Source organism: Zootoca vivipara, chromosome 14 (genome assembly GCF_965207765.1).
Source record: "Zootoca vivipara chromosome 14, rZooViv2.hap1.1, whole genome shotgun sequence".
Lineage (NCBI taxonomy): Eukaryota > Metazoa > Chordata > Lepidosauria > Squamata > Lacertidae > Zootoca > Zootoca vivipara.
Genome location: NC_142597.1, coordinates 11,436,810 through 11,449,513, shown reverse-complemented (window position 1 = coordinate 11,449,513; position 12,704 = coordinate 11,436,810). Strand labels below are relative to the sequence as shown.

The 12,704-nt window shown below is 47.4% G+C and overlaps 1 protein-coding gene across 2 annotated transcripts in view; it reads left to right on the top strand.

Moving 5' to 3' along the window:
* The window catches only part of AEBP1 (AE binding protein 1), a 50,613-nt gene that overhangs the window by 17,860 nt on the left and 20,049 nt on the right, over window positions 1-12,704 (top strand). The window contains exons 6-14 of one of the 2 annotated variants that reach the window (XM_035139151.3): window positions 1,379-1,474; window positions 2,973-3,053; window positions 3,154-3,249; window positions 4,346-4,444; window positions 5,462-5,533; window positions 7,480-7,589; window positions 8,752-8,891; window positions 9,980-10,064; window positions 11,408-11,552. In XM_035139151.3, the coding sequence (XP_034995042.3) occupies window positions 1,379-1,474; window positions 2,973-3,053; window positions 3,154-3,249; window positions 4,346-4,444; window positions 5,462-5,533; window positions 7,480-7,589; window positions 8,752-8,891; window positions 9,980-10,064; window positions 11,408-11,552 (924 nt within the window). The remainder of the gene's footprint in view (window positions 1-1,378; window positions 1,475-2,972; window positions 3,054-3,153; window positions 3,250-4,345; window positions 4,445-5,461; window positions 5,534-7,479; window positions 7,590-8,751; window positions 8,892-9,979; window positions 10,065-11,407; window positions 11,553-12,704) is intronic. The other variant, XM_035139152.3, reaches the window with a different exon arrangement.

Sequence of the window (12,704 nt, the reverse complement as noted above, 5' to 3'; positions counted from 1 at the left end):
GCCTCCTGAAGTGAGTGCCTGATTCTGCCTCATGGTAGGGCCGGCCACTCTCCATACCACCCACCACTTCATATTGAGCATGAGGCAACCGGTATGCAGAAATAACCCTATTCCTCATTTTCATAAACCATAGATGAAATTCAAAGCATGCCTTCAGCCAGGCAGGGTGGGGGTGGGTAGTGGGAAACCGCTGGCCATCAGATCTAATTATGCTTAGCACAGGTTCAATTCCCCCCCCCAAGGGGCCATTTCCCCCAAGCCATGCCAACCTGCTCTACACCTGTGACATCAGGTGTGGGGCAGGTAAAGATGTGGCTACAAAGGTATAACTGGTAGAGCTTAATAATAATAATAATAATAATAATAATAATAATAATAATAATAATAATTTAATTATTTATACCCCACTCACCTGGCTGGGTTTCCCCAGCCACTCTGGGCAGCTTACATCAAATAAAAAATTGTAAAACATTAGATATTAAAAATTTACCGATACGGGTTGCCTTCAGATGTCTTCTAAAAGTCAGATAGTTGCTTATTTCCTTGACATCTAACGGGAGGGCGTTCCACAGGGCAGGCGCCACTACTGAGAAGGCCCTCTGCCTGGTTTCCTGTAACCTCACTTCTCGCAGGGAGGGAACCACCAGAAGGCCCTCGGAGCTGGACCTCAGTGTCTGGGCAGAATGATGGGGGTGGAGACGCTCCTTCAGGTATACTGGGCCGAGGCCATTTAGGGCTTTAAAGGTCAGCACCAACACTTTGAAATATGCTCGGAAACATACTGGGAGCCAATGTAGCTCTTTCAGGACCAGTGTCATATGGTCTCGGCAGCCGCTCCCAGTCACCAGTCTAGCTGCTCCATTCTGGATCAGTTGTAGTTTCCAGGGCACCTTCAAAGGTAGCCCCACATAGAGCGCATTGCAGTAGTACAAACGGGAGATAACCAGAGTATGCACCGCTCTGTGAGCTCCTGATTATTCCTTTGCAAGCGGAGCAGTGGATCAGCTGTATGAGGGCGTCCACATTATTAAAAGATTGGAAAACCCTGAAGTCACAATTACGTTGTCCATGGACTACATTCCCACTGCACCAGATAGAGCAATTCCACCTCCCCCACTCCTGCTTGATGTCTCATCTTCCTATAGGACAGGGATGGGGAACCAGATGATGCTGGACTACAACTCCCATCATCCGTGACCATGGCTGGGCTCGTGGTAAATAGGCAGCCCATGGGTTGCTCATCCCTGCGCATCGAGACCACCCTACCCTGCTCACTATGCTGAGAAGCCCTCTTCGAAGACAAAAGGACCATCGGGGTGAGAGGAAACACCCCCAGACTCTTCCCGAGTGACAAAACCCTCTTCCTTCTCCCCTGCAGTTGAATACGTCCGCCGTCAGCACAAACCCAGCAAACCACCTAAGAAAAAGAAACCTGAGAGACCGAGGTTGGAGACGGAGGAGGAGGAGACGTCAAGTATGCAGTTCGTTTCCTTTGGCTTGCTTCTGTTTTGCCAGGATGTTGGAAAATAGAGGGAGATTGGGAGGTTGGGGGCAGGGAATGAAGGAGGCAGGGTGAGGAGGGAAAGAAATGGAAAGCATTCCAAGGGAATAAAGGCAGCAGATGAAACAATCTGAAGCTTCAGACTGGGGAATCCCTTTTTTCTTTCTGGTATGTGCCGGAGGTCTGCCTCCTGTCAGATTTCTGGCCTGCCAGATTTGGTGCTTAGAAACTCATTTCTTCCCAGCCTTTAGTGAGACAAACTTCTATGGGATCATCAGGGATAACTCATTAGCCTTCGTTAGTTCAGAAGTAATGCTAAGCCAAACCGGTGGCTTAGGGCATACCCTCACTTACTTTTCCTCTGTGCCGTAGTTACATATGCAGAAAAGAAACCGATTAGTCTGTTGGAATGAGTCTGGAACTTCAAACCAATGACATTTGGTTGAGCAAACTATGGCTTAGTCTTATGCATGAACACAGCCAACAAGACTGCAAGGAAGTCAGATCTAAGCAGGTGGCACATTCTGATTTGCCCATGGCACCTGCTGGTGGTACATTGTGGATTCCTGTTTTCCCTTATTTTGCCTTTTGGTGTGATTTAATTCAGTTTTTGAGTGAAAGCATAAATCACTGAGCATGGGAAAGAAGACTCAGACTATTTCAGTAAGTCCTAATAAGGCAACATAAGGTTATTTTGCCTGGAGAAACTAGCCTTCTGACCAAATTTTGCAGCATAATGAGCACCTGCTGTGGCTTTGCCCACTACAGGTAACGGCATATTGAGATCTGATTTTAGACCAGTACGATAGGGACATTTGCTTCGGGGGTGGCTAGATCAGGTGTGCTCATGAAGGATACAGAGCTGCTGCTCGAGAGTAAGATTCTTCTGGGAGTCAGGAATATTGAGGGTCTGTTTAAGTCCGGAGAAATGGATAGAGTTTTATTTGACCATACTTTGCTCCAAAGGGAACTATCTGTAACTTTTGTACCTTAAACTCTGCTTCCCCTGTTTTAGTGAACTTTAGCTTACAAAGCTTTAGAACACGGTTCACAAACCTAGTGTGGTCTTTTATTTTTACAGCCTCGCTGCCAGTGCAGATCCTTCCGATCTGTCGCAAGGCGGGGCTGGCCCTGGGCTCTGATGGCACCAAAAGACTTTCCATACTCTAGGTCAGATTACAGCTCCCTTCATCCCCGGCCAGGGTGATGGGAGTTGTAGTCCAACAACATCTGAAGAAATCTGGTAAAGGGGCTGCTACAGAAAAGGCCCTGCCTCTTGTGCCCACTTATCGACCATACATTTGTATGAATCTGAACATTACATTTTAGGAGCCATTGGCAGCAATTATGGGGCATCAGCAGTAAATGTGGGGATTGCCAATGAGCTTCCATGCCCTCATCCCTAGGACCTTTGGGCAGTTGGGCTATGATAAGGGCACGAGAGTTTTACTGGCATATCTGTTTTGCTCAGTAGAGAAACCTGAGGAGCCGCCCACCCCCCCTTTCGAGAGTCATTACGAAGATGGGCTAGAGCTGCCGGATTATGGAGATGGTAAGTATTAAAACGGTTGTGAAGGCTGGTGCCTCTGGGGAGAAACCTGCATTGGGAGCTGTGCTCCCACCTCACTAATCCTTATTCCACCTCCCCATAGTGGATTATGGTCTTCCACCCCAGAAACCCAAAAAAATCCCCAGCAAAAAAGAGGAGGAAGATGAGATGGAGACGGATGAAGAGAAACTCCAACCAAGTAAGGAGACAGCAGACGGAGGGGAGTATTGAGACTGGGTGTGAAACTATTTTTGTTGCCCAAGGGCCACATTCCCTTCATATATAACGTTCCAAGGGGCCTTTGGCAGTGGCAGAAAGGCAAAAATGGATAGAGCAACTGTAATGGGGAGGACTTACAGAGAACAGCCCCCCCCTCATCCGAAGCAGCTCGTCTCCCAGCAGTCATGAGAGCGAAGGGTCTGAGGGGGGGAGTCAGGAAACGGAAAGAGAGTGCCAGGGCGCTGGCAACATTCAAGAGCCCCCGCTCCATAGGCAGGGAGAGAGGAAGGGGGAAAGAGAGGACAGGAATCAGTCAGACCGGAGACCTTTCCCCCCGACGCCGGAATTGAGGAGGAGGAGGAAAGGGAGGCGCTTCTCAGTTCCAAGGCTTTTATGTTGGTCTAGAACACGGAGGGGGGCAGTGCAGGAATCTGACTCGAGCGAGTAGACATGAAACCAGCAGTTCGTTACACTGTAAATAATGTGCACTAATAAAAGCTTCCGAAAGACAAGCATGTGGAAGGTCGTTACTCTAGAATAGTCACAACCACCCTGACACAACAAACAGACATTTCATCTTTACACAGTTGGCTGGCTTCTACATGCTCTGTCCCACATCTAGCCTCCCATCAGAGTTCAAGGACACATTCCAGCAGGGCAAAAACACTGGGGGGTGGGGGTGGTTCCTGGGGCAGGTTTCTGAAGGCCAGCTAGAGAAATCTGAAGGGGCACATTTGGCCCCTGGGCTCAAGGTTCCCCACTTTCAATTTAAACAGGAGAGGGTTTATTGTTTGCTTGATTTGCATGCTTTCCCCCAAGGTATAGCAGATCTCATGCTGGGCAGCTCTGATTCTTCCTACCAGATTGCCCTGTGTAATCAAACACTGCACCACCTGAGCTCCTGCCTCCCCATAGTGCATGAGCCACTATTTCTGCACTTCTGTAGGAACACACATTTGCCACTTAGCCCACCTGACAGTTCGTTCCCGCCAGCGTGCTTGCACTGCGCTGTCCATAATAACACCAAGAGGTTTGTCCTGATGACAATAACTCTGCTTCTCTTTGCTGTGCTTCAGAGAAGCCAAAAAAGGGTGTCGGCAGCAGCAAGGAAGAGGAGGAGGACGGGGATGCAGAGGAAGACAAATGGACAGAGGAGAAAAGCAAAGAACGGAAAGGTGGGTAATCTCAAAGGTGGAGATCTGCACCAATACAGGGAGGTAGGGAAAGGATGCTGCTAGCAGAGGGACTCAGGAGCGGTGGCGGTTTCACCAGCGATATACCGCTGAGTGAAACTGACATCACAACCCGCTCCTCATCGATATATCACCCAGGCCTGTCAGTGAGTTACCAACACATTGACATTGGTGGCTAAGGTTCAGTGGACAACACATTCTAATCAAGGGTCTTTTAAAGTCCCTTATTTGTTGACGTGAGTGATCTAATACAGTGGTTCCCAAACTCCCCTCCCTCCGTATTGCTGTTGTTGGCATCCATCTGCCTCAGGAAACAATGGAGAAGTGCACCTTTGGAGGTGAAGTCAAACTGTTGGAGAATTACAGTGCCTGCTGTGGCTGTAGAACCGATATGGGAGAGACATGTTTCGTTGCAGCTGGGGCAGATGAAGGCGTCCGGTTGTGCTGCTGCAGATGCACCGTGGCGCTTCTTTTCCTCTGTGCTCCTTCCACTAGTTATTCCTGCTCTAGTCACTGCTAGGGATGCACAACCCGACTGTCTTCAGGCACTTCAAGGGATTTCCATATGGTAGGGTTGATGTTGCTAGCCTTCATCTCCCGCTGCTGAGAATCATGGTGGATCACTTAATGATTCCCCCCCTGCAGGTTGTAACAATTGGAATGTGCCATATGATTTTTTAATTTCATTACATTTGCTTCTTTTATTTCTTACGTATTGTATTTTATTGCGCTACGGTTTGAATTCCATAGAATTCCTCAGTCAGTATTCAAATTGCAATACAATGCAATCTGTAAGCGTTTGAGAACAGTTTCATTGAATAGCCACCATGGTGTGTAAAATTTATCTATTTTTTTCTGTTCCTTATAAGTTTTGAGAGATTTTCTCAGCGATGGCCATTGCCAAACAATTTCTTTTCGTATTCCCCCATATGGTTTTTTTTTTTTATCCCCAGACATTTCCTCCCTAAACTTTGACCCCTGTTTCTTCTTCATGTACAGGGAAGCCAAAGAAAACAGGAGGGAAAAAATGGGAGACAGATGAGGACGAGTGGACTCCAGAAGAAAAAATAAGTGAGTGGGATTTTTAAAAAGGTTAAAATGCATTGGTTAGGCTGAACAGCTGAGGATTATTTGCTCAGGCAGTTATCCTTGATCTGATAATGCCCATAAGTGTGTAGGTAAGAGTAATATTGGGAGGGACGCGGGTGGCGCTGTGGTCTAAACCACAGAGCCTAGGGCTTGCTGATCAGAAGGTCGGCGGTTCAAATCCCCATGATGGGGTGAGCTCCCGTTGTTCGGTCCCAGCTCCTGCCAACCTAGCAGTTCAAAAGCACGTCAAAGTGCAAGCAGATAAATAGGTATCGCTCTGGCGGTAAGATAAACGGCATTTCCGTGCACTGCTCTGGTTTGCCAGAAGCGGCTTAGTCATGCTGGCCGTGACGTGGAAGCTATCTGTGGACAAACGCCTGCTCCCTCGGCCTATAGAGCGAGATGAGCCCCGCAACCCCAGAGTCGTCAGTGACTGGACCTAACGGTCCTTTAAATAGTAATATTGAATCATAGTGAACTGCTTTTGTGGAATTTTGGAGCATGAGATGTTCATTGCTCAATATCTTGTCACTTGATGACTCTCTCTTGAATACATAACCTGCCCACTCTCACTTGCATTTGTGGTAGCAACTTGGGTATATTTAGCCTGGAGAAGAGAAGACTGGGGTGGGGGAACATGATAGCACCTGAAGGTCGCATGAGAGGATGGCAAATGCCATGAACTGGCATGAAAGCTGTCTGTGGTGGTGATGGTGATGATAGCTAGATTTATTACCTGTCTTACAGCAGAGGATCTCAGGGTGGCTTGCCGCAATATACAATACAGCATTAAAAACAGTTCAGAAGAGATCACAAATACAACCAGAATTGGTCCTAAAATTTAGATATCTCAAGTGTCAAAGGCTTGTGTCTTCAGCCTATGATGAAAGCTCTGGAGTGATGCACTGCTGTGGGGAGGAAATTTCACAACTTTGGGCTACCACAGAGAATGCCCACTCCTTGGTCACCAACACTCTGAGGCTCTGAGGATGGTTGCCCTACCAAGAAGGCCCCCTCTTCTGATCTTAACATCTGAGTGGGACACTGGGGAAGGGGGTGGTCTTTCAGTGGATTGGTGCATAAGTGGTTTAGGGCTTTAAGCACTATTGCGGGCACCTTAAATTAAGCCTAAAAACAAACTGGCAGCCAGAGTAGTATGTGGTGATCGTTTTGTTGCTTCTTGCTACAGTCGTCAAGTGACAGATCTATATCTGTGGGGGTGCATGGAGGGGGGATATTGGTGTGTGTGTGTGTGTGTGTGTGTGTGTGTGTGTGTGTGTGTGTGTTTATTTGTCCTTGTTGTTATGTATTTTGTGCTTTTATCATGCATTTTTATGCTGTGAACCACCCAGAGATCTACGGATGTAGGGTGGAATACAAATTTAATAACAATAACAATAATAATAATAATTTATTATTTATACCCCGCCAATCTGGCTGGGTTTCCCCAGCCACTCTGGGCGGCTTCCAACAGAAAAATAAAACACGGTAATCTATTAAACATTAAAAGCCTCCCTGAACAGGGCTGCCTTCAGATGTCTTCTAAAAGTCTGGTAGTTGTTTTCCTCTTTGACACCTGTTGGGAGGGCGTTCCACAGGGCAGGCGCCACCACCGAGAAGGCCCTCTGCCTAGTTCCCTGCAATTTGGCTTCTCGCAATGAGGGAACCGCCAGAAGGCCCTCGGTGCTGGACCTCAGTGTCCGGGCAGAATGATGGAGGTGGAGACGCTCCTTCAGGTATACTGGACCGAGGCCATTTAGGGCTTTAAAGGTCAGCACCAACACTTTGAATTGTGCTCGGAAACGTACTGGGAGCCAATGTAGATCTTTCAAGACCGGTGTTATGTGGTCTCGGCGGCTGCTCCCAGTCAATAATAACAACAACAACAACAATAATAAGTGAACTGCCCTGCCTGTTCCTCCTTGCAGAATGCCCTCCCATTGGGATGGAATCCCATCGAATTGAGGACGATCAGATTTTATCATCCTCCATGCTGCGTCATGGCTTAGCAGCCCACCGTGGGCGCCTCAACATGCAGGTAATGGCATTGTTCCAGGAGTGGCCACTATCCTGTTCTTGAATGGTTGAATGTGAAATGATGGTTCACAAGCACTATTATTGCTTTGTTGTTATTTTATTTATCATTATAAACTCAACAATGACACCGTGCAATGAACTCAACTCGGCACCGTGCAACAGGGGTGGGCAACCAGAGGACCACGTTCCATTCTGGCTAACCTTCTAAGTGCCACATGTCAGTGGTTGGGTGGGGCCAGCAGCCAATTTTGGCAGAGCACCAAATGCAAATTGTTACCTCTATACAGTAGGCTGGCTTTTACACATATTTGAACACACTCCTCTATCCTCCATCCAGTCAAGTGGTATTATCAGATGCGGGTGGCGCTGTGGTCCAAACCACTGAGACTCCACTGAGGCTTGCCGATCAGGAGGTCGGCGGTTCAAATCCCCGCAATGGGGTGAGCTCCCATTGCTCTGTCCTAGCCATAGCTGTCAAGTTTTCCCTTTTCTTGTGAGGAAGCCTATTCAGCATGAGGGAATTTCCCTTAAAAAAAGGGAGAACTTGACAGCTATGGTCCCAGCTCCTGCCAACCTAGCAGTTCGAAAGCATACCAGTGCAGGTAGATAAGTAGGTACCGCTGCAGGAAGAAGGTAAACAGCATTTCTTTGTGCTCTGGCTTCCGTCACAATGTTCAGTTGCACCAGAAGTGGTTTAGTCTTGCTGGCCACATGACATAGAAAGCTGTCTGTGGACAAACGCCGGCTCCCTCGGCCTGAAAGCAAGATGAGCGCTGCAACCCCATAGTTGCCTTTGACTGGACTTAACCGTCCAGGGTCCTTTACCTTTTACCTATTATCAAGAGTTCAATGAGACCTTCCAGCCAGGTAAAAACACTTGTTGTGCGAACACAGGGCAAGTGAGGGGTTTGACCTGGGGAGAGTTTCAAGAGCTAAACAGAGAAGCTGGAGGGCCCCAAGCCTGACCCCACATCCGGATCTTTACAGTATAAGATAGATAGATAGATAGATAGATAGATAGATAGATAGATAGATAGATGTATTTATTTGCATGCCGCCTTTCTGCTACCAACCCAGCAAAGTGGCCCACAAAATGGGAATAAGGTCATTAGCAATATTGCTTCCTCCTTCTCTTCTCCTTTCTGCCTCCCCTTCCTTTACAGGCAGGATCGAATGAGGATGATTTTTTTGATGGCGCTTGGTGTGCAGAAGATGACAGCCGTGTGCAGTGGATTCAGGTGGACACCAGGAGAACCACCAAGTTCACAGGAGTCATAACCCAGGGCCGTGATTCTCTCATCCAGTACGTATGGGTAGGGAAGGGGGAGAATTTCGATTCGGATTAAAGGCAAACCGGCCGAATTTGCACATTCCTAAATGGCCTGTGAACTGAAATGCTGCTAGCCTTCAAAAGCCGCACTTCTCCAAATGTTGAAGTGCGGTTCTCCAGCCAAGTGTGCATAAAAATGCAGGCATTGGTGAAAACTGCATGCAGAAATGCACTTTGTTGGGGAAAATATACTTTGCAAAAGTGGGTATGTTCAGCAAAATTCCATTAAAATTATGTATTTTAGAAGAAATTCTTACCAAAATGCTGCTGAATTCTCATGAGGACTTCTTAAAAAGAACCGCAAGCAAGTGATGTGGAAATATGGAGAACTGAATTTAAGATAGGCAGTATGAGAAACAGAGGTCGCACGCCTACACCAGTGTTTCTCAACCAGTGTGCCTCCAGATGTTTTGGGACTACAACTCCCATCATTCCTGACCACTGGTCTTGCTAGCTAGGGATGATGGGAGTTGTAGTCCCAAAACATCTGGAGGCACACTGGTTGAGAAACACTGGCCTACACTATACCTCTAAAGCACATGGCTTCTCCCTAAGAATCCTGGGAACTGTAGTTTACCCCCAGAGCCACAGTTTCCAGCACCCTTCACAAACTACACTTTCCAGGATTCTTTGAGGGAAGCCATGTGCTTTAGATGCATGTTGTAGATGTCAAATGAGAGAAACCATCCCTATGGTTTGGGCAATCAAAGGATCAGCATCCAGCTTTTTAACCACAATATTTTATTTTATTTTAGGGGTGAGGATCCCAGTCCAAATCAATAGGTACAAATGGAAGAAGGGAAGACTTTGTTTATTCTTCACTAGGATCCCCACCCCTCAAAAAAATAATAATCTATGGTTAAAAAACTGGATGCTGAGAGTTGCGTATTATAAAGCAGTCATTTTGCATAGTTTAGCAGACTTCTTACTTTCTTACCCACGTGCTTCCTTCATTAGGATAAGAATTGTGCTTTTTTTAAAAAACGGAAATTTGAATACTACACCTGGAAGGCGGCTTAGCTACCGCTTTCCTTCATTCTTTTGTCTTTTTTCTTCAACAGCGATGACTTCGTCACCACCTTCCATGTGGGCTTCAGCAATGACAGCATGAACTGGCTCATATACAGCAATGGATACGAGGAAATGGTACGTGGCCCGTTGGAAAAGTCCCCTCAGTGCTTTATCAGTGTTTTGTCGCTTGAGACTTTCCTCTGGGGTATTGTGAGCGGCCCACAAGGATTCGGTTTATTTATTTATTACATTTCTACACCGTCCTTCATCATAAGATCTCAGGGCGGTTCACAGAATAAAATACATGCTGTTCATGGATCAGGGTTTGGCTGGTGTGAAATGAGTGGCAGGGATCCGCTTTGATGCTTAGAATTTTGGAATTATGGGGGCTGAGAACATATGGGCAGGTAGGGTAAAAGTTAAATCCACACACCCACGCTTGTATTTATATGTTTATGGATTCCTCTACTATAATGGGACCCAGGTGGCGCTGTGGGCTAAACCACAGAGCCTAGGGCTTGCTGATCAGAAGGTCGGCGGTTCGAATCCCTGCGACGGGGTGAGCTCCCGTTGCTCGGTCCCAGCTCCTGCCCACCTAGCAGTTTGAAAGCACATCAAAGTGCAAGTAGATAAATAGGAACCGCTATAGCGGGAAGGTAAACGGCGTTTCCGTGTGCTGCTCTGGTTTGCCAGAAGCGGCTTTGTCATGCTGGTCACATGACCTGGAAGCTATACGCCGGCCCCCTCGGCCAATAATGCAAGATGAGCGTGCAACCCCAGAGTCGGTCACGACTGGACCTAATGGTCAGGGGTCCCTTTACCTTTACCTACTATAATAATAAATAATAATAATTTACAGGAAACAACAACATTGGAAAAACCTAATAAAAATGCAATAACAACAACAACAACAATAAATAATAGGCCTTGCTTCTCAGCATCAAATCACTCAGGGATCTACCACCAGCCTACTTTCTCGCTGCTCTGCATTAAGCATAGGTAGTATTCAAGGACGCGGGTGGCGCTGTGGTCTAAACCACTGAGCCTCTTAGGCTTGCCTATCAGAAGGTTGGCGGTTTGAATCCCCGAGACGGAGTGAGCTCCCATTGTTCTCTCCCAGCTCTTGCCAACCTAGCAGTTTGAAAGCACGCCAGTGCAAATAGATAAATAGGTGCTGCTGTGGCAGGAAGGTATACAGCATAGTATAGGTATACAAAGCTGTCTGTGGACAAACACCGACTCCCTCGGCCTGAGATTGAGATGAGCGCCGCAACCCCATTGTCACCTTTGACTGGATTTAACCGGACTTACCTGGTATTGAAGGAGTTGTGTCAGGAGGACCTTAGAGGGTGGGGAAAAATGAGAACCTCAAGCACACAGCAATAGGGGAAATGTAACATTTGGGTCTTTTTGGTCAGAACTGGCCACAGGTGTTTCTTGTCTCTTATAACTTAAAACTGTCTCTCTTTCTTTTGCAGCTTTTCTATGGAAATGTTGACAAGGACACGCCAGTGATGACTGAATTTCCAGAGCCAAAGGTTGCCCGCTTCATTCGCATCTTCCCACTGACTTGGAACGGTAGTCTTTGCATGAGACTGGAAGTCCTGGGCTGCCCTCTCTCAAGTAAGCAAGCACTGGAGAAAGCGAGGGAACCATAGCTCAGTGCGAGAGTACATGTGTTGTATTTAAGTGGTGCCAGGTTAAATCTCAGAAATATTCCAGTTTTGTTTCATTTTTTAAAGGTCCAATATAATAGGAAAGACTTGGGACCTGGCGCAGCTGCTGCCTGTCAGCTCTATGTCCTTGCTCTCAGACACACAAACCCAAAAACCTGTTTCATGGAATACAAGACCATTTCTTTATCAGTAGAAGAATGTCCAAATTGTCCAAGGTCACTCAGTGAACTTTGATATCAGTTCTCACATCAAATCCCTGCACCCTCATAACTCTGCCACACCGATGGCTTTTCCACACTTTCCTCCACTCTTTCCCGGAACAGCCCACAATTTAAAGCTCCATGTCCAGAGCTTTCCCCACAAAAACTCGCTCTCTAGAGCAATCGGAGCAAACTCCAATCTGCGGGAAACCTTAATCAATGTTTGCTCTGATTTAGCTTTAAAGATTGGGTTTTGTGTGTGGGGAAAGATAAAGGTAAAGGGACCCCTGGACATTAGGTCCAGTCGCAGACGACTCTGGGGTTGCTGCGCTCATCTCGCTTTACTGGCTGAGGGAGCCGACGTACAGCTTCCGGGTCATGTGGCCAGCATGACTAAGCCGCTTCTGGCGAACCAGAGCAGCGCACAGAAACACCGTTTACCTTCCGTTTACCTTCCTGCCAGAGCGGTACCGATTTATCTACTTGCGCTTTTGACGTGCTTTTGAACTGCTAGGTTGGCAGGAGCAGGGACCGAACAAGGGGAGCGCACCCCGTTGCGGGGATTCCAACCGCCGACCTTCTGATCGGCAAGCCCTAGGCTCTGTGGTTTAATCCACAGCGCCACCTGCGTCAGGGCAAAAAACTCCAACGCTCAGACATTTAGCATTGAAGTGCAGGCCTGTGCATGTAAGCCCTGTGTTGCAAATCATCTTGTTCCAAGGGGGCTGGGGTGGAGGAAAGGAGAAGCAGCTTAGTGAGCTTCCCCCATGCAGCTCTCACTGGTGGCCCCCTCCCTCCTCCAGCTGCCACCACAGCAGCTTCTGAAAAACTTCCTTGCCTGAAGGGAACAAAGAAAAAGCAATGTTGAATCCATTCTCATGGTAAACACAGTGATGCAA